The 27961-nt window shown below is 40.3% G+C and overlaps 2 protein-coding genes across 6 annotated transcripts in view; one reads left to right on the top strand and one right to left on the bottom strand.

The window, feature by feature from the left end:
- CCDC125 (coiled-coil domain containing 125) lies at positions 1-25585 on the top strand. The gene is given in 15 exon segments (XM_044267734.1): positions 1-564; positions 567-613; positions 615-767; positions 769-879; positions 7605-7953; positions 11132-11190; positions 12685-12771; positions 14200-14277; positions 15395-15480; positions 16234-16316; positions 18103-18218; positions 19014-19121; positions 20248-20422; positions 22721-22851; positions 24105-25585. Coding segments are annotated over 15 exon segments (2127 nt in total). The 5' UTR covers positions 1-329; the 3' UTR covers positions 24414-25585.
- The window catches only part of CDK7 (cyclin dependent kinase 7), a 39229-nt gene continuing 34386 nt past the window's right edge, over positions 23119-27961 (bottom strand). For 4 of the 5 annotated variants that reach the window (XM_044267761.1, XM_044267769.1, XM_044267745.1 and 1 more), the window contains one exon: positions 27728-27924. In XM_044267761.1, the coding sequence (XP_044123696.1) occupies positions 27896-27924 (29 nt within the window). In that variant the 3' untranslated portion in view covers positions 27728-27895. Of the gene's footprint in view, positions 23293-27727; positions 27925-27961 lie in introns of those variants that run through there. The other variant, XM_044267752.1, reaches the window with a different exon arrangement.

Genomic DNA, 27961 nt, shown 5'->3' on the forward strand with positions numbered 1-27961 from the left:
GGAGCGGCAGGCACTGGGATCACTACCTGAGCCAAAGGCAGACGCTCAACCCACTGAGCCACCCAGGAGCCCAACACTGATCTTGTTTTATGTCTGCTTTTCCATATGTTTCCTTGGGGAAGTGGGTGGTTAAGGAAAATGCGGGGTGGATCTGGAGACGAGGAAGAATAAAAGACGTCTGTTACTGTTAAGAAAAGGTTCAAGAGCTTGTTTCTAATCCAAAGGAATCTTTAAATCCTGCCAAGTGTCTGGACCACCATGAAGTCCCTTCAGCTACTTCAAGGACGTCGAATATCAGGAAATACTATCAAAATCACTTCACTCAGGTAATGAAGCTACTGACTTGGCGCGTTCCGGTGGGGCTGGAGGGGGCTGGGGCCCGTCTCCAGCAATCCACGGGAATCATTCCCAGCAGCAGCTCTCTAAGGCCCCTCTTGTTCCTTCCCACTGCCACGCCTTTGCCCCAGCGGTTGGCCTGGCCTGCAAAGCCCTCCTCGTTTCTCAGCGCGGACAGCCTGCTTTCCTGGTCCACCTGCACCGCTGAACTTCAGCTCGGATCCAGCTTCTCCTGCGGGATCCCTGGACACTTCATGTTTCAACCACCTCAGTTTTACCTTTATTGACGCATACACCGTCTTGTCCTGTTTCTAAGTCTCGCACTGCCATTTCTAGTTCGGTCACTCGTACTGGGTAAATCTTGGGACTGGCAGCCGGACAGACAGCGAGCACGCTCCGGCGAGCCGCGGAAGCGTCCCAGACTGCGCCGGGCGGCACGGCTGCCTCGCCCCTCGGCGGCCTCGCCCCTCTTTCCGGTCCGGGCGGTGCGCGCTCACGTGGCTGGAGGGCGGCGGCGCGCACGGCGTAGACGCTCGGCGCCAGGTGAGCGCGGTGGGTGGGGTGCGAGGGCGGCGGGGGTCCCGAGCGCGGAGTCGGAGTCCGGGATACGGTCCCAGGGGCGCACGCTGCGGGGGTGCGGGGCCAGGCCCGACTGGTGGGGAAGGATGGGGGGGGAGGACCCCGGGCCTGCGCTGCGCGGGTTCGTGGAAACTCGGCAGGTTGTGGACAAGCTGGCACACCGGCAACTTTCCCCCTAAATGCTAGTTTAATGGCGTTTTCTCTCACGTTGAAAAAATAGGGATAGATTAGAAAAATTCTGTTTCTGCCGCTTCCCCCTCCTCCTTTTATTTTTCCTATTAGTCTTAAAACTACGGCGCATTAAATGCAGTGTAGCGTCCTGCAACAGAAAAAGAGCATCAGTAGAAGTGGGAAAATTCTCATAAAGTTTGGGGTTTAGTTAATGGCATCAATATCAACTTATAGTTTTGATCATTGTACCCTAATATTAACAGAGGAATCTCAGCAAAGGGTATACAGGAAATCTTTGCACTGTCTTTGCAACGTAATGTAAATCTCAGATTATTTTCACAAAAAGTTGAAAAACAAAATGCCAGAGCAGGATGTAGCAAGCCATTTTTCACCAGGGTGGACCCACAATAGTTTCTCTTTGCAGAGCCTGACAGGAATTAGATGTCTGTTTGACCAATCTGTTTACTAGGGCGGGAGTTGTCAGGCTAGTGGGTGTGGATGCTTCTAGTCCAAGTTTTCTGGGCAGGAGTCTTTTTTCTTTCAGTTCAGTCTATCACGTCTTTGGATACTCCTTGCAGAAGGGGCATGTGCAATAAAAATGTCAGGAAGGACTATTAAAAAGGCAGAGATGCCTGGCTGCCTCAGTCTGAAGAGCATGTGACTCTGCATCTTGGGGTGCTGAGTTTGAGCCCCAGGTGGGGTGTAGAGATTACTTAAAAAAAAAAAAAAAAAGAACTTTTTAAAAATGGCATGCCTGAGTGGTTCAGTCTGCTAAGCATCTGACTATTGGTTTCTGTTAAGGTCATGATCTCATGGATCATTAGATCGAGCCCTCTATTGGGCTCCATGCTCAGTGGGAGTCTGCTGGAAGATTCTCTCCCCCTGCTCCTCCTCCCACTCACTCGCTCTAAATAAATCTTAAAAAAATAAAAAATAAAAAGGTACAATAGAGAGCTAGGAGAAATCACATCTGGCTCAGGAGCATCAGGAGGGCTACTGGAGGGAGTGGCTCTCATGAACAGAGGGGGACTTAGAGGAGAAAGCCTTCCTGTGGTGAAGAGCACCAGCAGAGGCTTGAAGGTGACTGCATAGAGGAGGCCTGGGTGCAGGTGCAATCCTTTTTTTTTTTTTTTTTTTAGGATTTTATTTGACAGAGATCACAAGTACGCAGGGAGGTAGGCTCCCCGCTGAGCAGAGAGCCCAATTCGGGGCTTGATCCCAGGACCCTGAGATCATGATCTAAGCCAAAGGCAGAGGCTTAACCCACTGATCCACCCAGGTGCCCCAGTAGGTGCAGTCCATCATAAGGGAAGCACAGAGCCTGACCGGGGACCAGTGACAGATGAAATGGGAAGTAAAAACTAAAGTCTTGGGACGCCTGGGTGGCTCAGTTGGTTAAGCAGGCTGCCTTTGGCTCAGGTCATGATCCCAGTGTCCTGGGATCGAGTCCCGCATCGGCTCCTTGCTCGGCGGGGAGCCTGCTTCTCCCTCTGCCTCTGCCTGCCACTCTGTCTGCCTGTGCTCGGTCTCTCCCCCTCTCTCTCTCTGATAAATAAATAAAAAATCTTAAAAAAAAAAAAAAAACAGTACTCTAAAAAAAAAAAAAAGTCTCATTATATGTAACAGGGGGACACTTACTTTAATTATATATGCCATGGGAGCCATGGAACATCTTAGGGTAAGAGAAGGCCATCACTAGATCTGTGCTTGGAGCAGCAGTGTATAGGATGGCTTGGAGTAGAACTATTGGTTTAGCCCAGGAGAGGTAATAAATTCAGCTAGGGCTGCAAAGATAATATCCAAAGAAGGATATGGTTTGGGGAGATTTTATAGGCCTAGAGGACTTGGTAACTGAAGGGGTCAAGGAAAAGAGAACTACCAAAGTTTTGGATCTGGGTGTTTTGGAGCTTGAATGATACATATGTAGAAATAGAGGACTTGATGAGATCTAGTGTGGGTAGGAGGGCACTGATTTCCTTTTTGAACGTCTGTCTTTGAATTGGGGCAGGACATCCAGTTGGAAATGTGTATGTAATTGTGTTTACTGGTGGAAGCCAAATGTACCCAGCAGGGACAGAAAGAGGAAAAGGAGCCTGAGCAGGCAGTCATTCCCATAAGGCTGAGGAGCTAAGATCAACAAGGAGCCTGCACATGAGGGCGTGGGAGATGAATTGTGTCACAGCTTATGCACAGGAGGGAGAGGCTGAGGGGCAAGCCTAGATCTTGAATTTAGCAATTAGGAGGTCAGTGATCACTTTCCAGAGAGTTGTTTGAGTGCAGATGTAGGAAGATTGCTCATTGCCTTCTGTTCATCGTATGGTTTTTCCCAAGTGAGCAGAACATTGGGCCAGGAGCCAGAGATATGGCTTCTAGTTCTGGTTCTGTCACTATCTGTGTAATTTTGGGGAAGTCATGGATAGCTTGTACTAACAGAAAAATAAAACTAGAAGAACCCTTTTATTCCTAGCAACACCTAATAATCTGTAGAACTAGTGTTCTACAGGGCACACTTTGGGAAATGCTGATATAGAAGCAGAATTTTGGAGCCTTAGAAAACCAAAAAATCAGCTTATCCAATCCTCTCATTTAACAAAGAAACTGATACCCAAATTCCAAGTCAATGAACATTGATTTCAAATGCATCGATGGTACCCCAAATAACCCTATGAAGTAGTTAAACTTAAACCCATTTTGGAGACTGGAGACTGGAAAACATGCTCCAAAAAGTTAAAGGACTTGCCCAAGATCACAGAGCAGCAAGTAGTGGAATAAAATCTGAACTCAGACCTCCTGAGTCAGGGCCTTCTCTGTCACATACCCTGCTGCCTCCCTAGTTTTCAACACTGAATCCTTTTAAAACTGCCTGACTGGAACATTAGTAACTTCAAACATTTTCCCTTTCTTAGAAGGCATCCGTTCTTTTTTAAAAATTATGGCTCAGTGGGTTAAGCCGCTGCCTTCGGCTCAGGTCATGATCTCAGGGTCCTGGGATCGAGTTCCGCCTCGGGCTCTCTGCTCAGCGGGGAGCCTGCTTCCTCCTCTCTCTCTCCGCCTGCCTCTCTGCCTGCTTGTGATCTCTCTCTGTCAAATAAATACATAAAATCTTGAAAAAAAAATTATTTTATTTTTATTTTTTTTTCAAGATTTTATGTATTTATTTGACAGACAGATCACAAGCAGGCAGAGAGGCTGGCAGAGAGAGAGAGGAGGAAGCAGGCTCCCTGCTGAGCGGGGAGCCCGATGCAGGGCTGGATCCCAAGACCCTGGCAGAGGCTTTTAACCCACTGAGCCAGCCAGGTGCCACCCCCCTTTTAAAAAAAAAAAAAAATTATTTATTTGAGAGAGAGAATGAGAGAGAAAGAGAGCATGAGAGGAAAGAGGTCAAAGGGAGAAGCAGACTCCCCGCCAAGCAGAGACCTCAATGTGCAACTCCATTCCAGGACTCCAGGATCAGGACCTGAGCCAAAGACAGTTGCTTAACCAACTGAGCCACCCAGGCACCCCAGAAGGCATCCGTTCTAAAAGTAATTTAGTTTAACTGAATTACATATGAATATTAGTATATAAAAAGTGGGAGAGTACACAGCCAGCAGTTCCCAAAGTTACATTTTTTAAAACGGTGGAGTACTGGATTGTGGGAAAGTTCATTTATGTTCACCTGTGAACAGCAGAAAGACAGAACCATGATACCTGAATTTATGTGGTACACTAAAAAATATTCTTAGCTAATCCCACGATTGCTTAGTCTTTCCTCTTGCTACTTTTGTCCTTTGTGTTGACCAATTCCATTTTCTCCACTGCCAGCTGCCTAGTCCTGACCACACCCTCCTTACACAGAGGTATGAGATTGCATTTACAAATAAGAATTTGTGATAGAGGTAAAAACACAGCTTCTTAGGGATTTTCTATCTTGACAAATAAAAATAGACAAACTTACTTATTTTGGAAATAAACTTGTAAAGGAACCAAGATGATTTTGTAAAAATTTGGGTAAAAAATTACTTTCAGTTCTGTTTGATGTTATAAATGATAGGAACGTGGTTTATTCTTTTTTTTTTTTTTAAAGATTTTATTTATCAGAGAGAGAGAGGGAGAGAGAGCCAGCACAGGCAGACAAAATGGCAGGCAGAGGCAGAAGCAGGCTTCCTGCTGAGCAAGGAGCCCGATGTGGGACTGGATCCCAGGACGCTGGGATCATGACCTGAGCCGAAGGCAGCTGCTTAACCAACTGAGCCACCCAGGTGTCCCGGACGTGGTTTATTCTGATGTTAATTTCATTCAGGTTCTTCAAATGACAGAAAGCCGTGGCTAAGAGCGCCACAGTGTCTCTGACATTAGGGATCAGATTTCAGAATCTGGTTCTATCTCTTGTTAGCTATGTTACTTCACCACTCTGTGCCTAATTAAGTTCAGTTGTCTAGACTTAAACAATAACAGTATTGTCTTGCAAAGTGAGGACTAAATAAAACAATCTAAGTAAAACACTTAAGTAGCGCCTAGCACACAGAAAGTAAACCACAAGTGCTATTATTACATCACTGAAAAAGAACTGGTGCTGATTTAAAGCATCTAGTTTAATAATTTGCTTAGGTAGGAGGGCACAACTGGTTAACACAATTCTCATCTTGTTCCTCAATCCAGTTAAAGGTCCCTTTTATTTATTTATTTATTTTTGCTTAAAAAACAACTGGACCACCCAGCACCCTATGTGTGGTTTTAATAGTGGAAGAATAAGAGAAACATCTCACTAAAAAAATGCAAGACTTAAATTATTTTTTTTAATTATTATTTATTTATTTGACAGACAGATCACAAATAGGCAGAGAGAGGAAGAGGAAGCAGGCTCCCTGCTGAGCAGAGAGCCCAGCATGGGGCTCATGACCCAAACCGAAGGCAGAGGCTTTAACCCACTGAGCCACCCAGGCGTCCCAGATTTAATTATTTTTTTTAAGTCCTGGTAAGCAATTATTTAAACAGCAGGATATTTAGAGAGGATGTCAGATGTATTTATTTTTTTTAATGAGTCTTGAGAAAAGGAGATGTTTCTAAACAAGTACTTCACAACAGAGGTTTTGAAATGTCTGGTGGTGAAAGTCCTTCTCAGCTGTACTCCGTGCAAGAGGAACAAGGCTGAGCAGTTAAGGTGCTCTCCAGCCCCTGGGCTAGGTACCTCCGGTGGTCAGTGGTCTTCCCTCAGAGAGGGCTTAGTGGTGGGCACTGTAAGGCAATTTTTTTTTTAAGATTTTATTTATTTATTTGATGGAGAGAGACACAAAGAGAGAGGGGACACAAGCAGGGGGACTGGGAGAGAGAGAAGCAGGATTCCCGCTGAGCAGGGAGCCCGATGAGGGGCTTGATCCCCGGACTCTGGGATCATGACCTGAGCCGAAGGCAGACGCTTAAAGACTGAGCCACCCAGGCACCCCAATAAAGCATTTTTATCTGGAATCTTTCCTCTGGGAAGAATGGCAGGCACTTAGCTCCACAGAATGCAGAGCCTTGCTGAGGTGACTGCTTTCTGCTGGACAGGAGAATATTTCAATGCATTTATTCGTTCCTTCTTTCACTTATTTAAGAAGTATTTCTTGAGTACCGATTATGTCCCAGATACTGTCTTAGGCATTGGGAACGCAGGGATGAGCCAGACAGACAAAATTTTCTCTTCTTAAAGAGCTTACTTTCCACTTAGAGCCGTCCGGAGCAGATCTGGGCTTCAGCAGAGAAGTTTCAGGTTGCTCTACCTTTTGAGAGGCATCATAGGCAGGGCAGAAGCAACTCCTACTTTCCTAGACCCCACCTTTATACTGCCTTCCCCCTTTCAGTGGTGTGATTGGGAAAATGAATAAAATAGGGAGGGGTATGTTAGAAGGTCCTAAGTGCTTCCCGGCAAAAATAAAGCAGGGAAGTGGGATGGGGAGGGGTTTGCACTTTTAGACCCCATGTTGGTCATGGAGGTGCCACTGAAGGAAAGACACAAAGGAGGTGAAGAACCAGTTGAGCGGCTGCCTGGGGAAGATCATCCCAGGTGAACTGTGTCTTCATAGAAACAGAAGATGAACCAAGTAGAGCTAGAGGAGAGACTCTAAGAAACGCCAAGCGCCTAAAGGGCATAAAGCCCCGGGAAGGGACAGAGGCAGGTGGTCTCTATAGTCACTGCAAGTCCCACTTTTCAGACACTCCCTGAACTGTGTGTACTTCTTAGACTTTGTGAAAACCATACCCTTTCTTCTCTTTTCTTGGCAGAGGCTGATCTGCTTTATCCTGATCAGGAGATTATTAGGTTCAGTAAAAAGATCTTCCTGCTTCCTTACCATTCCCTGCAATCTTTGAAATAAGAGGATGGATCTTTTCTTACCTAAGAGGTCCTTAAATGTTAAATGAGTAGGATTGCAAGGGCTGTTTGTGTGTTGATGCCTTGCTGGGATAGTCATGCCTGTATAATGGAGAAAGAAACTTTTCTCCCCTAAAACTCAACTTTATTATACTGATGGTTTTTAAACTCTTTCTCTTAATCATAGATAACCTGCTTTCCTGATGTTGAATACAGCATCTGGCTGATGAGCGGGGTGGTGAGGCCCCCGAGTGAGGCGGAGGTTCGGACCTGGGAAACGGAAGATGATGACATGGCAGAAGGTGACTTGGGGTATGGTCTCGGAAAAAGGCCTGGCAGTATTTATGAAGTCCAAGTTTCACACCTATCGACATCGAGAAAAAGATCTGATGGCAAGAACTTTAGCCTGCCCCCATTTCCAGGAAAGGGGGAGGAAAGAAGTGGTGCCATTTTCCAGTACTCCAGGCATGAGAGCTTGCAAGATACATACCCAGAGGACTACAGAACTTCACACTACAGACGACAAAGTAGCAGCGGTAAGAGTGTCTAGTGCCCTCTCCTTTCTCCTTCTCTGCTGTCTCTGCTGTGAATTTTATCAGTGCTTTCACTCTTCCAACACCAGACAGTAGGTCACTATAGTGGATTCTGGAAATTCATCTTTATTTGTCTCTTGGGATTGGTGATATTACAAAAGTAACCCACGTTTCTATTTTCAAGGATTGTACAAATGGAGTATTCTGCTTTAATACAGATATGTTAGTGATATCAGTGATTACCTACCTTGCCTTTGTGTGTGTGTGATTTAGTGGTATGCTTCATCCTTTTTTTTTTTTTTTTAATTCAAGTATTTATGAGGTACCTCTTAGATGCCAGGGGCTGTTCTAGGCTCTGGGAACATTAGTGAATAGTCTCCATGTCATGAAGTTCACATTCTAGTAGAGAAGAGAAAAAATTAGTCTACCAGTCAACAGCTATGTCACTTGAGGCAGTAGAAAGCACAGGGACAGTGATCTCCCATCCAAGTACTAACCAGGCCCAACCTGCTTAGCTTACGAGATCAGACAAGATCGGCACATTCAGGGTGGTATGGCCATAGACAACTGTGAGTATTTGGAAGGGTTGGCATATGCTCTTCCAGGCAAGGGTCAGGCCTTTACCACCCATCTAAGGAGGTGGCTCTTGAGCACCAGAATGAAATGATGTCCAAGCCTGGAACTTATCTGGGGAAGGCATGTTCCAGGCAAAATATATATGTTTCTGGTTATTTTAGGAAAGTCATGAAATCCTTCCCTTAAAAATTAATATTTTTTAAAAGCAACCTCTACACTCAACATTGGGTAGTGCAACCCAGGGATCAATAGTTGCCCGCTCCACCGTCTGAGCCAGCCAGGTGCCTCTCAAAAGATTAATCTTAACTTATCAGAACAAAAAATAAATTTTTCCATGTATCAAGGAAAAAATAAAATTCAGAATCTTGTCGTGATAGAATGTTACAACTCCAGAACAGCTGGGAACCCAGGGGTGACTTATCTGCCTGGTGGCACAGCTTTTGTCTGGCTGAATCTTCTGTAATCCATGTAGTAAAACTTACCCCACCCAAGTGGAATGAACACAAAGTAGAACAACATGAGAATAATTTAAGAGACATGGTTTATAGATTTACAGAAAACAGACTGTAGCTGAGGATCTTAGCCATCATCTTTCATAATCCCTCTTAAAATTAGGATGGGATTATATATTTTTCTTTCAATTCCTTATCATGCATAGAGGTTGGGTTCTATTTTACAAGCAAGATGTTGAAAATCACACGTGATGCTAAGATGCCTTTGTAAGAACATGAGGAAACGACTGGGATATAAACAAGATATAAAAGTATGAGCTCCTGTCTTGTTGGGCAATGGACTTTTATCTCAAGTTAGTCTGATCCTACATAAGGATATTGTATTGGTTTCTTAATCGCTAATAGGTAATTTCCAAATTATCACAGATCTAATGCCTTAAGAAAACAATAGCTTATTATCTTACAGTTCTGCAGGTCAGAAATCCAAAATAGGTTTTACTGGGCTAAAGTCAAGATGTCGGCAGGGTTGTTGTGTTCCTTCTGGAGACTCTAAGGGAGAATCCATTCCTGTGCCTTTTCCAGCTTCTAGAGCCCACCTGCATTCCTTGCCCTGTGGCCACCTTCTCCATCTTCAAAGCCAGCAATGGCTGGTAAAGTCTTTCTCATGCTGTTTCACCCTGACACTGACTTTCCTGCCTCCCTCTTTCATTTATAAGGACCCTGGTGAGTACAATGGGATCATTTGGCTAATCCAGGATAATCTCTTAGTCCTTAATTTAATCATACCAACAAAGTCCCTTTTGTGTATTCACAGGTTCTGGGGATTAAGATGTGGTCATCTTTAGGGCCATTTTTCTGCCTACCACAAGTATTACTACAACAGGACTTGTCACTGCCAACCCAGTGTCACTTGTTTCTGCTTGGGGCCTTGTGCCATCAGAGTAAGAACAAGATTTAGTTTTTGCCTCCGATGCTGTCATATTGAAAGTTCAGAACAGCAAAGAAGAAATTGTTTTGAGAAGTTTTTAATGTCCCTCAAAATACTCTTTCTAAAAAATCTTTTCTTCCTCTTACTTCTTAATCTTCTTGCTTGTAATTTACCACTTTCATGTTTTCTATTACCAGTGAGACCACAATGAAAATGAAGCTCCTGGGAAGCTCAGTTTAATGTCTCAATGATCACGTTAAAGAGAGAATAATTGAAGTTATGGGAGACTTCTGGTCATTCTCCTTAGAAAGAAATTAAACAGGTTATTTCTTAGATATTCATATCACTACATTGATCAGACTTAAGCCAAACACCAAAATTTATATCACTCACCAACATTCATGTTTTGTTTTTTTTAAAGATTTTATTTGTTTATTTGACAGACAGAGATCACAAGTAGGCAGAGAGGCAGGCGGGCGGGGGGTGGCGGGGAGAGCTGAGCAGAGAGCCTGATGCGGAGCTCCATCCCAGGACCCTGAGATCATGACCCAAGCCCAAGGCAGGGGCTTTAACCCACTGAGCTACGCAGGCGCCCCACCCAACATTCATGTTTTTAAATACTGTTTGGCATCTAGTAATTAACCAATTCATTAACAACAGTTTTATTAGAGAGTCTCTTTTTAAAGAGTATTTTTATTCAAAAGTATGTATTTTTTCATTTGTGTAATGTCTAAAGCTACCTTTTTTTTTTTTAATTTAAGATTTTATTTATTTGACATGGAGAGAGATAGTGAGAGAGAGCACAAGCAGGGGGAATGGCAGGCAGGGAGAAGGAGTGGGGAGAGGCAGATGCCCCGCTAAGCAGGGAGCCTGATATGGGGCTTGATCCCAGTGCCCCTTAATTAAGCTACCTATTTTTATCGTTATTTGGCTTATTACAATTCTTTCATCTTGACAAAAAATTGTATTTGTTATTTTGTAAACAGATGTCCTATATTAACTAGTTTAAAAAAGTATTTGTTGGGGCTCCTGGGTGGCTTAGTCGTTAAGCATCTGCCTTTGGTTAGGGTCATGATCCCAGGGTCCTGGAATTGAGCCCCAGGTGTGCTCTCTGCTCAGCAGGGAGCCTGCTTCTCCCTCTCCTTCTGCCTTTCCCTCTGCTTGTGCCCCCCTAAATAAATAAAATCTTCTAAAAAATCTAAAAAGTATTTTTTTTTCCTAATAGATTCTAATTTGGAATTGTCAAATGTAGAATTAAAGCAACGTCTTCAGGCTACTTTAGAGGTAAGTATTCTGGCTAATATAAAAATTCTCATGTGAACAAAAAGCCCACTGATACTTTAAGTAATCTACGAGTGTCTGGAAAACCACACTGTCTTTCCAGATACTCTCAGTGAGCCACAGTGTGAGGCTGGTAACTTTGAACTGGCCTCCTTTCTTATCTTCCTCTTCTCTCAAGAAAGTTATATTTACATAAACATGCCCTCCAGCTTGCCTCACCGCCCCGCACACACCCCAGCTGTGAAAGCACAGCTTCTCTAATCTGCTCCTGGAGAAAAGAGTAACAAACTTCCCTCCAACTGTCTTAACTGTGTGTGTGGCCTGACATAAACTGACTTCATTTAACCTCTTGGAAGTCAGACCAGCAGGTTTCCCAGGCACTGCTGGAAGTAGGAGTATCTCCGTGGGGTCCCTATCTTTTGGGGAACAGGAAGCCCGTGTAACGTGCATTTCTTACTCTTCTGGGAAAAGCTACCAAGCTACGGGATTTGTCTTCCAGGGCTGCTGTAGCAAAGCACCACAAACAGATGACTTATAAAATACAGAGATGTATTCTCTCTCAGTTCTGGAGGCTAGAAATCTGAAATCAAGATGTCAGTTGAGGGACGCCTGGGTGGCGCAGTTGGTTGGACGACTGCCTTCGGCTCAGGGCGTGATCCTGGAGTCCCAGGATCGAGTCCCACATCAGGCTCCCAGCTCCATGGGGAGTCTGCTTCGCTCTCTGACTTTCTCCTCTCTCGTGCTCTCTCTCAAATAAATAAATAAAATCTTTAAAAAAAAAAAAAAAAGATGTCAGTTGACCATGTTCCCTCTGGAAGGTCTAGAAGAGAATCCTTCTTTAAAGGATTTAAAGATTAAATCTTGAAATTTAAGATTAAAGATTCTCTTCCTCTGGAGGTTACCCCTGACAGTCTCCTCCTTCCTTGGTTTATAGCTCTGTCACTCAGTCTTTGCCTCTGTTGTCACATGGCCTTCTCCCCTTTGTGTCTGTGCCCTAACTTCCCTTGTGTTAGGACAGCAGTCATTGGATTGAGGCCTACTCTAACCCAGTATGACCTCATCTTAATCTGAGTACATCTGCAAAGACCCTCTCTCCAAATAAGATCACATTCTTAGTAGCAGGAGTTAGGATTTGGACGTATCTTTATTTGGGAGGGACATAATTCAGCTGATGATAGGTACTATAGCTTGTGGATGATCATGTGCTTAATTTAGGTGCTCTAAAGATTATTTTCAGATTATTCGCTGTGTGGTCTAGAAGGGTAAAAGCAAAAGGTCTGGGCTTTTAGTTACAACAGGTACCTGATGGTGAGAGTTTCAGTCTAAAGCCTGCCTGGGCCACTTAGGAAACCTGGAGGAATTTCTAGCCTCTTTTGTAAGGTCAGAATGCTTAGATTCAAAGTGCTGTGTATCAGAGTGTTGTAATCTATCCAAAGTGATCATTTCGGGAGTTGCATATCTTACAGATACGTAGACTAATTTTACTTCTCCCCTTAGGAGGTAGAACTTTTAAAAACGGAACTTGAGGCATCTCAAAGGCAACTTGAAGGTAAAGAGGAAGCACTGAAAATTCTTCAAAGCATGGTAAGAAGTTCTTTTCTTTTTTTTTTTTTTTTAAAGATTTTATTTATTTATTTGACAGACAGAGATCACAAGTAGGCAGAGAGGCAGGCAGAGATAGAGGAGGAAGCAGGCTCCCTGCTGAGCAGAGAGCCCGATGCGGGACTCGATCTCAGGACCCTGAGATCATGACCTGAGCTGAAGGCAGCGGCTTAACCCACTGAGCCACCCAGGCGCTCCAAGAAGTTATTTTTTAATTTTGGTCACTTACACATTCCTACCATAGGTAGTATGGTTTTATCTTTTATTATTTATTTATTTATTTAAAAGATTTTTATTTATTTATTTATTTGACAGAGATCACAAGTAGGCAGAGAGGCAGGCCGAGAGAGAGAGAGAGAGAGAGAGAGAGGTGGAAGCAGGCTCCCTGCTGAGCAGAGAGCCCAATGTGGGGCTTGATCCCAGGACCCTGGGATCATGACCCGAGTCGAAGGCAGAGGCTTTAACCCACTGAACCACACAGGCGCCTCTGGTTTTATCTTTTAAAATAAAAGCATCAGTGCTTAATATAGGTGTTTTTTGTTTTTTGTTTTTTTTGAGGTGGAGATTGTTAAAACAGTTTTATTGAGGTAAAATTTTATATGTTATGGATTTCATTTGTTTTCAGTACACAGATTATTTTTGCTGACCTTAGAGTTGTATAACCATCACCATGATCTAATTTTAGAATATTTTCATTATTCCCCAAAAGGAAGTTCTAACCCATTAGCAGTTACTCCCCATTCCCATCCCCCACCCTAGACAATTCATCTCCTTACTGTCTTTTGGATTTGTCTTTTCTATTTCATATAAATGGAATGCTAGAATATGTGTCTGGATTCTTTGAATTAACATGTTTTTGAGGCTCATGCATGGTGTGGCATGTGTCAGTACTTTCTTCCTTTTTATTGCCTAATACTCTATTGTATGGAGAAGCCATATTTGTTTATCCATTCACCTTTTGATGGGCACACACTGTTTCCTCTTTTGGGCTCTTAAGAATAAATAATACTGCTTGGCTCAGTCTTTAAGTGTCTGCCTTCGGCTTAGGTCATGATCCCAGGGTCCTGGGATCGAGCCCCACATCGGGCTCCCTGCTCTGCAGGAAGTCTGCTTCTCCCTCTCCCACTCCCCCTGCTTGTGCTATCTCTTTCACTGTGTCTCTCTGTCGAATGAATGAATGAATAACACTGCTTTATTTGTTCATATACCAATCTTTGTGTGGAAAGTTCATTCATTTATTCCCAGATGCATCAGGAGAATCAAATGAAGATCTTTTGACATGTGAACTATCAAACTCTCCATAAAAGTGGTCTCTATGGAAATTCTCTGGTGGTCTATTGTGAACCTTACTCTGTATATAGGAGTAATGAGAAACTTAATTTGTACTGATATGATTCTTATTCTTCTTAGGCAATATTTGGCAAAGCCACAAGTCACACCCAAATGATGCTTCAAAAAACTATGGAACAAAAGAGATCCTTAGAGAAGGTATTTGCCACTTTTAGTATAGACTTGTTTAGTCCACGGAGCTATCAAATAGAATTTCCTTTAAAAAATCACTATATCGGGGGGCGCCTGGGTGGCTCGGTGGGTTAAGCCGCTGCCTTCGGCTCAGGTCGTGATCTCAGGGCCCTGGGATCGAGTCCCGCATCGGGCTCTCTGCTCGGCAGGGAGCCTGCTTCCTCCTCTCTCTCTCTGCCTGCCTCTCTGCCTACTTGTGATCTCTCTCTGCCAAATAAATAAATAAAATCTTTAAAAAAAAAATCACTATATCGGGGGCACCTGGGTGGCTCAGTGGGTTAAAGCCTCTGCCTTTGGCTCAGGTCATGATCCCAGGGTCCTGGGATCGAGCCCCGCATCGGGCTCTCTGCTCAGCAGGGAGCCTGCTTCCTCCTCTCTCTCTCTGCCTGCCTCTTTGCCTACTTGTGATCTCTGCCTGTCAAATAAATAAATTAAATCTTTAAAAAAAAATCACTATATCAATGGCTGTGTCATTTGTGCTTACCCTCTTTTAGTTGTGCTTCTATTTTATACAGACCCTTCCCTTTTGGAGGTCACAGTCCAAAACACATTGTTACACAGGCAAAGAATTAAGATTTCTTTTATCTCCTTATTTTAAGTTAGTGCCAAGTTGACACTTCCTATTTTTCTTCTTTTTCCTTTTTTCTTTTTCTGCTTGCCCAGCAGAGCCTGCCTCTTTCTGACCATCTCATGGTCACTAAAACAGTAGTCAGGAATCATCTTGGAAGGTCTTGTTCCTATGCCTGTTGTAGTCTCCTTTAATGACAGTGTCCTGGGCTCAAACTTCAAAGCATGTGTTTTGCTTGTGGGTCTGTATGGGTTGGGAATGGGGACAATGAGGAATGCAGGTTCTGAGCAGCAAAATTTGAAGCTATTTCTTATAGGAAGGTTTGGCAAAATTTTTCTTGGGTGCTAAAAGGCATGTTATAGGTGTTTACAAATGTCACAGACTCTTTTTGAATAATTAGTTTCTCTTTAACCTATTCCTTTTAAGTAATTAACGATTTATTTCAGCTATTCACAATGTCCTGAAGTGATTTACTTGCAGTAATTTTCCATAAAAAGTGCTACTTTCTTTCCATAGGAAATAAATGCTTTGCAGTGGGAAAAAGAATTTGATCAGAATAGATTTAAAAATATAGAGGAATCATGGACCCAAAAATATGACAGGTTTGTATATTCTTATTCTATAGTTTTTCTTTGTATATAATTTATCTATATATTTTTTATTTTTAATATTTATTAATTTGAGTAATCTCTACTCCCAACATGGGGCTTGAACTCATGACCCCGAGATCAAGAGTCTGGGTGCCCCATTTTTTTTTTTTTTTAAGATTTTATTTACATGAGAGTGTGTGTGTGTAAGGGATAGAGGGAATAGCCAACTCCCCACTAAGTGCAGAGCCCCACTTGGGGCTCAGTCCCAGGACCCTGAAAGGCATATGCTTACCTGACCAAGCCACCCAGGAGCCCCTGCTTCTCTATTTTTTACTTTAATTAATTAACTAATTAAAAGGAGAGGGGGAGAGAGAATCTTAAGGAGGCTTATGCCCAGCGTGGAGCCTGACCTGGGGTTTGATCTTACAACTTGAGCATGACCTGAGTTGAAATCAAGTGTCAGGCAGACACTTAACCCACTGAGCCAGCCAGGCCCCCCCACAACTTTTATTATTTTATTTTTTATTTTTTAACTTGAGATACTTCTGATGCTTTCTCAGCTAAATATATAGAAGAATTAAGTATATTCAAAATCTTTCCACACTCTTTTAAATTGTTTTTGTTTTGTGACTCATGTATGTTCTAGACTGTTTTGAAGTAAAAAAAAAATTTATTTGGGTTTTTGCGTTCTAATTATGAGATAAAAATCTTATTCAGTCATGAAATGTTAATATTTTAGTTATATGGAGGGTACTTTTTTCCTAGGCTAAACTGTGAAAATGCAGTCCTCCAAGAAACTTTGAATGTAAAAACAGAAGAAATTAAAATGCTCAAGTCAGAAAATGCACGTAAGTGAAGAGTGATAGTTTGATGATTCTTTAAAAATATTATGTTAGGGGCTCCTGGGTGGCTCAGTAGGTTGAGCCGCTGCCTTCGGCTCAGGTCATGATCTCGGGTCCTGGGATCGAGTCCCGCATCGGGCTCTCTGCTCAGCAGGGAGCCTGCTTCCCTCTCTCTCTCTCTTCCTGCCTCTCCATCTACTTGTGATCTCTCTCTGTCAAATAAATAAATGGAATCTTTAAAAAAAAATATTATGTTAGAAGATCATTTTTATTTTTATTATTTATTTATTTTTTTAAAAAAGATTTTATTTATTTGACAGACAGAGATCACAAATAGGCAGAGAGAGAGGAAGGGAAGCAGGCTCCCTGGCGAGCAGAGAGCCTGATGCGGGACTCGATCCCAGGACTCTGGGATCATGACCTGAGCCGAAGGCAGAGGCTTTAACCCACTGAGCCACCCAGATGCCCCAGAAGATAATTTTTAAATAGAGTGTTCTACGTTAAGAACATACAGACACAGTGCTATTATTTTGAAGTAATATACTTTAAGGATGATAGATACGCATCTTTTAGGGTGTGTGCAATTAAAAAAAAATTCTTAGGTGAAATTCAATTAACAAAATTAACCTAACCATTCAAAAGTACATAATTCATTAACACCTACAATGTTTGCAACCATCTAGTTCCAAAAGACTTTCGTCACTCCAAAATAAAACCCTATATCCACTAAGTATTTTTCCCCATTCCCCCTTCATCCTATAGTTTTTATATTCAGTGTAAAACAAAATTGTAGAGCACCTGATGTTGAGGAAACTTCATAAGTTTATGTTTTATTGGAACATTAGTAGGAAACGTATGTAACTCTGTAATTCAACATTTTCTCTCAAAAATATCTTCTGTGACTTTATTGCTAAAATTAATATTCTTAATTTTTCAATATGACCCATTAAAAACATGAAATTTTTTACATGTATGCTTATACATATACACCCATTATATGTGATGAGCCACCTTATGACAAAAACTTATAAGAGAATAGTAAGGTGTCTTAAGAATATTAAGATGGCATTAACTTTTTATAAAATTTAAAGAAATGTTGATTCTTCCCTTTTTTTTGGTTCTTCCTTCTTTGTAGAAACTTTTAAATTAGTGGCTTGAAAGGGACAAAGTTCTAAATCAAGTCATGGGCCTATGAGGGGCACTTTCTGTTGTTCAGTAAGTGAACTGTGGTAGATTTCTCCTTGTTAGGTTAGTTCAGGACAAAAGTTGTCCATAGCCACATCCTCTCCCCCTCTACCATCTCACCCTGCAATAAGAGAGGGAAAGTTACTATTTCCTCCTCAGTAGAGAGCAGGATGCTTCTAGTTCTAAAATGTTTGGTTGAGAGCCTCTTGTGAAAACTAACAGAAGTCCGATAGAGTTTGTGTAGGTGGTACATCATCTGATTATCTTAACTATCCAGCAAATGCAAATAAGTTGCATTTCTATGTTCTTTGAAAATCCTGCAAATTTTCTTTGAACAAATGAAGACCAGACTCTGGTGGCAAAATTAAGATACTTCAATATTAAAAATAGTAATATTTAATCTAGTGTTACCTATGTATTATCTCACTTGATAATTTTTTCCTGGACGGGGCCAGATGTAGTAGGCAATGTCTGTGTATATGCATTGCTTGTAAGGAGTGAGTGTATGGAAAAAAATTTTTTTAAAAAGGAGTGTATGATGTTGGTATAACTCAGGTGAGGCTGGAGTTAAATTTCATAACTAACACTCTTCCTTGGCCCTTCCTAGTTTTAAATCAACAGTATTTGGAGGCCCTCGCCATGCTTGATGTCAAACAGCAGATGGTGGCTCTGGAAAACGTGTGCCACGATAAAAGTGGTTTTACAGAGGTTTCAGGTCTTGAGGTGGGTAAACAGGTTGGAAAGTTGAACAAGAGAGAATTTTTTACTTTCCTTTTCTCATCACCAGCTGCTCCACGTTCTAGAATAGCACTATCCTTAGTAATTTGTAAATTACTATCCTTAGTAATTTGAGAGTGAGGGAAGAGAGACCCATGGGGTTCCCCAGGGGAGTTCTGTAGACTTCCTAGCACCAGGCATGTCCATGCATTATATTCTTGGACACTATTAGATGTGTTGGCTACCTCCTGCCCCTTTTAGTTCTTATTTCTATAGTTTTAGCAGAAGCTGTGTTAGCTGTGTCTCACATTACATGATGACAGGTATTTTTGAGAAGTGGAAGGATGATTATTCTCCTGGCATATTTTAAGTCATTTCATCATTTCTGAGCACACACCTCTCCCTGATGGGAACTGGTAAGGGTAGAAGCTGGGCAGCAGGACCAAGGTCAGTCACAAGAAATAACACATGGTGGGTGTTAATACTTTCTTCATTAGTTCAGGTTGCTGCCAGGGATACAGAACTAGGAAAACTGATACCCACTTAAAGGTTTTAGAGAAGGAAAAGAATCAAGGTAGAATTCCTTTTTTTTTGTTCCAAGTAATAACATTGTTTCCTCATTTGTAATTTTCACTTGGATCCTGAAATCCTTGTCTCAGCTTGCTTCTATTTTTTTCTTTCCAGGTTCTTTGAATTAGATGCTTGAATAGAAATGTGCATGTGTGTGTGTGCCCTTATGTTTGTGTGTGCAGCTAGGCAGTATGACACTTAGTAATGGGAGTAATGCTTTTGGATTTAAAGCTTGCTGTCCTTGGAGCCTGCCTTTGCCATGGCCCTGGAGGGAGTCCCTGCGCCTGTGCCAAAATGGCAGCATCTGCTCGCAAAATGCTTCTTAAGCTCAAACAGGAGGTATTGTATTATCAAAACACTAAAGAATTGGTTTTCTCCCATAATAGAATAAAGGAAAATATCTGCAACAATTAGCTTCATTTTAGTAGTCATTGGCTATGGAACTTATTCTTAATTTTATGTAATAGAATTAACTTATAAACTAGGTTCTATTTACATGGTTCTAAAATACAAATAGTATTTGGCCTGATTTGGTGTCAGCATGAAGTTGTTTGACTAAGTCTGTACTAAATTTATATTTCTTTTCTCTATAAATGGCCCTAAAAATTACTATCCTACACACTCTTGCTTAAAATCACTAGGATCCATAACTCTGATAAATGGGGAGATAAACATGAAGCTCATTAGAAAAGTAGCAAGATACAGTAGAAGGAACCTTTGTACCAGCCAGACCTAAGTTTGAGTCTTAGCTCTAGAATTTTCTAGGTGTGTGGGTTTAACATATGTTAAATAGAGAGTAATAACTAGTTACTGGGCTCTGCAACGATATAGAGGAAGCAGACATTTAATGTTTAGCATAGTGCCATGCAGGTGCCTAGCATTTAATCAAAGGACATTTGCCATTATTATTAGTTTTAATAACAAATACAGAACATGGACCATAATTTTAAACATATTTTACCTTTATTGAAGTATGGAATTTTAAGTCTTCAGATATAGGAAAAATAAGTTAAAAATAAGTAATTCATTAACAAAAGTATACGATTACACATCAGAGTCAGGGTCAGCTATGGCGGGAATGTAAAAGATGATACTCGTAATTCTTTTCAGTGATATTGTTTGGAATGGCCCAAGGCAGTACTGAGATTCAGCCTTTGGCATCCTCCTTTCTTACTCTTTGGGCAGGACACACACAGGGCTGTCTAGAGTAATACGGTGAGGTTCAAGAAATGGATTAACAAGGAATGGTCAGGCACCACGAGGAAAACTTCTGGTAATTTAATTCAGAGAGGGCAGCTACGATACAGGGGAATTAGCAAGTACTAATTAGTTTAAGCAGAGGGACTAGATCAGACACTAGACTCATGCTAGGCAGGGAGACTACATTTGCTAATCTGATTCAGCATTCAGGCAAGAATTGTTACGTTTCTCCTCTAACACCTCTCAAACTTTTTTTCAAAACTAGCTGGGACTTTTGCAGAAGAGTAAAGAAGAAGCTTACATAATGGCAGATGCATTCAGAATTGCATTTGAGCAACAATTAATGAGGAAAAATGACCAGGCACTGAGATTGACACAAATGGATAAAATGTATAAAAAAGGAACAAAATGGATAAATTGGAAGGACCTTAAAGAGGATGGTAAATATGAATTATAAAGGCAATAATGAGGTGTAATTTTAGTTGTTTCTGGTTATAATCAAAGTTGATTAAGCACAGTTAATGCAATGAATAATATAATTGAAATATCACAAAATTGTTGTGATTTATTATAGTATTTAGTAACTGTGGAAGAATGGGGAGACTGGGTATTACATATGCAGAGGAGGTAATAGGATCACTGAAATCTTAAAATAACCTCTTTTTTTTTTTTTTTTTACTAATCATCTGTCTCATTTAAACAAGACCATGTTTTGTGGGAAAACTTTGTAAAAGTGCCAGTTGATTAAAGGGAAACTGCCTAGGAAGTAATAATGAAAATACTAAAACCCAACATTAAATGTATCTAATTAAACTTTGTTGAAATGTGTGATTCTAAAGAGATATTGAGGAAAAGTCTTAAGTTGGAAATACTAATACTCATAAAAATGAAACAGAAGTTAAGGTTAGGTTTTGGTTCACAAACCTAGCAAAGTTCATGGCTGTTTTTTAGTACTGCTGTACTAGAGGAAACAAAGTATATGAAAATGGCATCGGGACGCCTGGGTGGCGCAGTTGGTTAAACGACTGCCTCCGGCTCAGGGCGTGATCCTGGAGTCCCGGGATCGAGTCCCACATCAGGCTCCCAGCTCCATGGGGAGTCTGCTTCGCTCTCTGACCTTCTCCTCGCTCATTCTCTCTCTCACTGTCTCTCTCTCTCAAATAAATAAAATAAAATCTTAAAAAAAAAAATGGCATCAAAGAATAAAATTACAGTTGAAGTATATCACCCAATATAATCCAATTAGCTATTACTTTTTTAGAAATCTTAGTTTCTCTAAGTATGTCAGTATGTTTTTATCAGAATTATTCAATGCAACTCCTAGCGCTTTAATTTAAAATTCCAATTAAATTCCTATTTGAAATCTTTTATTAGTCAAGGGAGATTACAGTGAAGTTTATAATTTATTTATTTATTTTTAAAGATTTTATTTATTTGATGAGCACATCAGCTTGTCTGGCTTTCCTCCTTTTGCCCCAGTTGCTGGAGGAAGAGGACATGAGTGAGCTCCAGTCACTGTGGTTTATAAGGATTAGGTGTAAAGGGAAGTGTCTCCTTTTTTTTTTTTTTTAAATTATTTATTTATTTGACAGAGATTACAAGTAGACAGAGAGGCAGGCAGAGAAAGGAAGGGAAACAGGTTCCCTGCTGAGCAGACAGCCTGATGTGGGACTCGATTTCAGGACTCTGGGATCATGACCTGAGCCGAAGGCAGAGGCTTTAACCCACTGAGCCACCCAGGCGCCCCAAGGGAAGTGTCTCTTATCTGTTCTGTTTTCCATTAGACCACTTGCAGAGCATTCCAAAGGCATTCTTGATGTTTTCTTTGTGTAAATCCGTAATTTTTGTACCATCTGCTATAAAACTGCATCCTTTCTATGAAGAACACCATCAGTGTACAGATTTCAGGATACAGACTTTAAAACATTATGTCTGTACCTGGGCTAGTTTTCACAACTGAGCTGTTATTTTTTAATTGTGATAAAATACATACATAAAATTTTACCATTTTAAAATGGTATTAACTACATTCACATTGTTTTGTAACCATCACAACCATCTATCTCTACAACTTTATCTTTTCATCCTCCCAAACAGAAACTTTACCCATTAAACACTAACTGCCCACTCCCTTCTCCCAGCATTCCCCTCTGCTCTATTTAATGGCACAGCAAATTCTGAGGCATAGGTACTATTATTCTAGAAGTGAGGAAACAAAGCTCAGAGACCTTGTCCAAGGTCATTTAGAAAGTGGTTAAATGAGGGTTCAAGTTCAGGTCTTTCTGCTCTAAAACAGAATTTGCATGGTTCAGAGGCCACGTTTTGTTGGGTGTGCACAGTGTTCTCAAATAACAGGGGTAAGTGACTGATATTTAACACTGGGAAATTTTACATACAAAATTGGATTGCTGCCTCCTCTGGAAGGCTGCTATTAATGTGGACTGCATGCTGTCCGGAGGAGCAGCAGTACAATGAGACGGGAGTGGCAAGCAGGGAGGGCATTGCTCTGGGTCCTTAGACTGTGGCCTCTCAACCTCCATTTGCCATCCTGGCTCTGAAGTCTGTGTTCCCCTTCCAGTACACTGTAATGCCTGACTCAGTAGAGGCTTCCTGAAGAGAACCACCTCTTGACTGATTTACAAATGAATTATCCCTGGTTCATACTTACCTCTATTCCTGGAACTATATTAGTTGAGTGTCTTTTTATGTCTCAGTTGGATTTGCATGTTCAATTTTAGGATTACCATCACAAGGAAATAAGAAGACCTTACGGCAGAAACTGCTGCAGATGCTCCCTTCAGAAAACAATTCTAAGAAGACCCATGACCAGAATAACCCTCAGGAAGTCTTTAAGATGCTAACAGAGTTGGTTAGTATCTTTGCTTTTCTTTTGTAACAGGTTGTGGCTAAGAATCTTTCTGCTTCCTATTAATTAAACTTTTTTTTTTTTTAAAGATTTTATTTATTCATTTGACAGGCAGAGATTACAAGTAGGCTGAGAGGCAGGCAGAGAGAGAGAAGGAGGAAGCAGGCTCCCTGCTGAGCAGAGAGCCTGATGCAGGGCTCGATCCCAGAACCCTGGGATCATGACCTGAGCTGAAGGCAGAGGCTTTAACCCACTGAGCCACCCAGGCGCCCCTTAATTCAACTTTTTAAAAAATGTAATTCTTTAACACTCTGTACTTGCCTTTTATGCCCTTTTCCCAGCTGATGTACCATCCTCCAGTTTTGATCTTCATCTTAAATTCCCTGCATGCTCTTCCCACTTCTCCCATTCATGTTCTTCCTGTACAAGTTTAAAGCTTCACCTCTGAAAAGAGGGGGCTCCCCTGTAATTAACTGCAGGCACCTCTGTCATCTGCACGTATGCATACAATCCACGCCATTCAGGAATTTTAAAGGTGTACAAGGCAACTTTCTCACATAATATCCTTTAATCATCACTACAACCATGAAAATCAGTCCTATTATCCCCATTTCATAGATGACTAAACTAGAAGATTCATGCTATAGGAATATACTTATCTATAGAGGTGTTCAAGTTATTTATTCTCATGTAAATGTATAAAAACAATTTCACATATATAACTTCAATATTCTCTTGCAGAGGAAAGTACACGTTAATATTGTACACACATATATACATGCACCATGTATATGTTTTCCCCTTTCTTCAGATGATCTACAAAAGCTTCAGCAGAAGGAATGCTGCTTTCTGTTCTTACTTTAAAAAAAATTCCTCAGTAATGTGTAGTATATTATTTGTGAATCAGTAGATACCTAATTATTTACACTGACTGATGACAAAACATTTTGAGAAAAATTCTTCTGACTATAGCTCTATATTCTGTGATTTACTGACTAATGGGTATATTTGTATTTAATCTTTAAAAAAAATATTTATTTGAGAGAGAGAGCATGTGTACAAGTTGGGGGAGGGGCAGAGGGAGAGAGAATCTCCAGCAGACTCCCCAGTAAGCACGATGAACACTGAATGGGGGGCTCGGGTAGATCTCATGACCCTGAAATCGTGACCCAAGCTGAAACCAAGACTCAGATGCTTAAATGACTAAGCCACCTAGGCACCCCTAACTAGTAAAATTTTAATTTTTCTATGTGCAGTTGAATGATAAAGAAGAAGCTCTGGCTCATCAAAGAAAAGTTAGTTACATGCTTGCTCGGGCACTGGAAGAGAAAGACACCACCTCAAATAAGAGTAAGGGAAAAAGTCCTGTGAAAGACAATTTTCCATTAAAAAACCACTGGCGGAAATTTTCAGAATTCCCTAAACTGCATGATCCTGTATATTCAAGTGTTCAAATTTTAAATTCTGCGGGCTGCATTTGTTCAATCCAACACCTTCACAGAGATCAAAACTGCACAAGAACTCTCAAAAGATCTTATTCTTTGCCATCAAATATTATGTTTTGAAAATAAACCAGGTGAAATCAGAACCAAGAGCTGTTTCTATCAAAAGACTTTAAAAAAAGACTGTACAAATGTTGCTTCATCTTCGGAAGTCATATACTTTCTGGATCTTTCTAAGTTTTAGAAAGCAGCTTAAATACTCAAAACATTTTCTACAAGATACTAGTATTGTGCTGACATATTTTATAAATTATATTACTATACCTTATGAAATTTCCAGTATTTGCCAATATCTTAAAAACAACAAAAAAGTGATTTTTGAGAAAAATGAAGTTATTTAGCTACTTAGATTGACTAGGGATCTTTGGCTTAAGTAACAATATAAATTAATCCTCTAAGAAGTAACAATGTCTAGGAATAACTGAATGTTAATTTTTAAAATACATGTATCTTGTTTTATTGTATTTTTTTCAGGATTTTTCATGTGCCACAGAAAGTTTAGTAATCTCCTTAACTTCAATTAAAAAGTTATTATGGTGGGACTTTGGCAGTGTATATTCAAAACATTGTTAGTTACCTTTATACCTTCTTTTTTTGTTGGTGTGGCATTCACACCATTCTGATTTAACTTCTTGGTTTTGATGCTGAATTTAAGCCATTTAACTTTTTTCCTTTCTATAAGTGTTATATAGTAAAGATCTTTAATACTTCTTGGGAATGTTGCTATATTAATAACATCACAGTTATGTCAAAGGAAATATATTACCTTATCAGAAGTTTTAATAAAACTTATCTGATTACGATCTCTAGCAAAAAAGATACATACGTGGCTTGGCTACGTTAAATACTACTTAAGTAGATGAGGTAACAACAGGGTAAAATAAGGTAACAGCAGAAAGTATAAGCCATTTATTGTTGTATTAAAGCAACACCATTTAGTTGGAACTAATAAATATTAATAAAAGATAAAAACTTGGCAAATAAATTTTGAAAAAAGGAGTAATGATGAGGAACTGTTATTAGACATTAAAAGTGCATTGTCCTGATAGTAATATAAAGCTACCTTATTTAAAACAATGTGGTATAAGCAGATCAATGAAACAGGATAAAGACCATACACAGATTTAATACATGTAATGATTTAATATGAAATAAAAGGTAAGAAAAGGAACTGTTCACCAATACCAAAATCGGAAGTGTAAGAAAAAAAATCAAATAAAAAGGTTCTTTTTTAATGTGTGTGTGTAAAATACATATGTATATAAAATGCAAATTCATATAAACTGATAAAATTTGGAACACTCCAACAGCAAAGAATCTAAATCAACAGTTTACAAAAGGGATTATATATGGTTAGCCAATGTAAGGAACTATTCAACCACAGTAGAAATTTTAAAAATGTAAATTAGAATGAGATACCAAATTAACAAAGATCACAAAGATTATTTAAGTGCTAGAAATGATGAGGTGAAACAGATCCTTTCATACAATGTCGATAACTATGTATATTTGAGACCCTGCATTCAATCTTAGGAGGTATATACTCAAATGAAACTACTAGATCATATGAAAATGCTCTTTAAAATTTTTTAAGGACAGGCCACAGTTTTCCATAGCAGACACCATTTCACATTCCAACCAAAAATCCACAAGGGTCCCAATTTCTCCACCTCCTCACTATCACTTGTTACCTTCTGGGATTTTTTTGAGGGGCGATAGCAGAGATCCTAACAGGTATGAAGTGATATCTCGTTGTGATTTTGACTTGCATTTCCCTAATGATTAGTGACATTGAGCGCCTTTTCATGTGCTTACTGGCCATTTCTACATCATCTTTGGTGAAATGTCTATTCAAGTCCTTTGCCCATTTCTTAATAAAATGTTTTTATTGTTGAGCTATCTTTTATCAGATATATGATTCAGAAATAATTTCTACTGTTCTTTTCACTCTGTGCTTATCACTCCATTGATAGACATTTTAAATTTTGATGTCATCTCTTTTGTCTTTTTATTTTTATTTATTTATTTTTTTAAAGATTTTATTTATTTATTTGACAGAGAGATCACAAGTAGGCAGAGAAGTAGGCAGAGAGAGAGAGAGAGAGAGGAAAGCAGGCTCTCCGCCCAGCGGAGAGCCCAACGTGGGACTCGATCCCAGGACCCTGGGATCATGACCTGAGCCGAAGGCAGCGGCTTAAACCACTGAGCCACCCAGGCGCCCCTCTTCTGTCTTTTTAAAGAAAACAGTTTTCTCTCTTGTAGCAGACAAGGAAACCAAACAGATTCTAAGCATAGCTGTTGGTGTACAGATGGAGAATGCCATATGACAAGGCATGTGGACTGCTTAAGAAGCTGGGAAAGGCCCCTGGCTAACAGCTAACCAGGACAGGAAGCACGTGCATTAAAATTACATGAACTGAATGAGCTTATAAGCCAATTCCTCCCTAGAAACTCAGAAAAGAGACCCATTCAACTGACACCTCGATTTGGACCTATGCAAGAAACACAGCTGGGCCAGGTCAGACATCTGGCTTACAGAACTGTGAGCCAGTACATTTGTGTAACTTTAAGGTGCTATACTTATGGTAATTTTTATGTAACACAAGAAAAATAATCCATAAAGCATGAATATGTAGTGTTATATATATATTTTTATATATTAAACAGATACTAAGCTAGATTTATGTGGAAGGGATTTTAAAAGTTTTGAGTAAAAAAAAAATTACGAGATGTACAGTCTATCACTCATAAAATTTTAACAATATGGTATATTTCTACATGAATTTTTATAAAATAGCAGTACAAAATCATGGAAGGACACACTCATTTCCTGAGAGTCACTCTCCTTTTGGGAAGGTAAAAAGGAAAAGAATGGAATGATATATTAAAGGGAGCTCAATTTCATTTGTAATTTTTTCTTCTTTCTTTCCTATTTAGCATATCAACATTTGTTAGCTCTAGGTAGCAGGTATATGCAACATTTCTACTACTGCCTCTGTTTTTTTTTTTTTTTTTCTAAGATTTTATTTATTTGAGAGAGAGAGAGATCACAAGTAGGCAGAGAGGCAAGCAGAGAGAGAGAGGGGAGGAAGCACACTCCCTGCAGAGCAGAGAGCCTGATGTGGGGCTCGATCCCAGGACCCTGGGATCATGACCTGAGCCGAAGGCAGAGGCTTAACCCACTGAGCCACCCAGGCGCCCCTGCCTCTGTTTTTGAATACTACCCCTGCTACTACATATCTGTGATGCTATGTGGGCCAACTCACCAAAGTAACTGATGATTATTTTTATTAAGGTTTCCTTAATGCATTTTCAATTCTACATTTCAAAGAACTCAACTTAATCTTACTTTAGCACTCTCATCAGAAAAATCAGAATTGTTTTAAAATAAATTTAATAAAAATAATCCAGTTTTACATATTTTACATGTGTGGAGTATTTACAAATTCCTTCTACAGCATTTACTTAATGTTTACTATTTCTCCATTATTTGCTTTTTTGACTATTTCCTTCAGTAGTAAAATACTGTCCAGTGATCTCTGTAACTAAAAAATTAGCTTCTTGGGTAATCCTCCTAGGTGAAAAAAAAAACGAGGTTGTTCACATTTAAT

This window comes from Neovison vison, chromosome 1 (assembly GCF_020171115.1).
Source record: "Neovison vison isolate M4711 chromosome 1, ASM_NN_V1, whole genome shotgun sequence".
NCBI lineage: Eukaryota > Metazoa > Chordata > Mammalia > Carnivora > Mustelidae > Neogale > Neogale vison.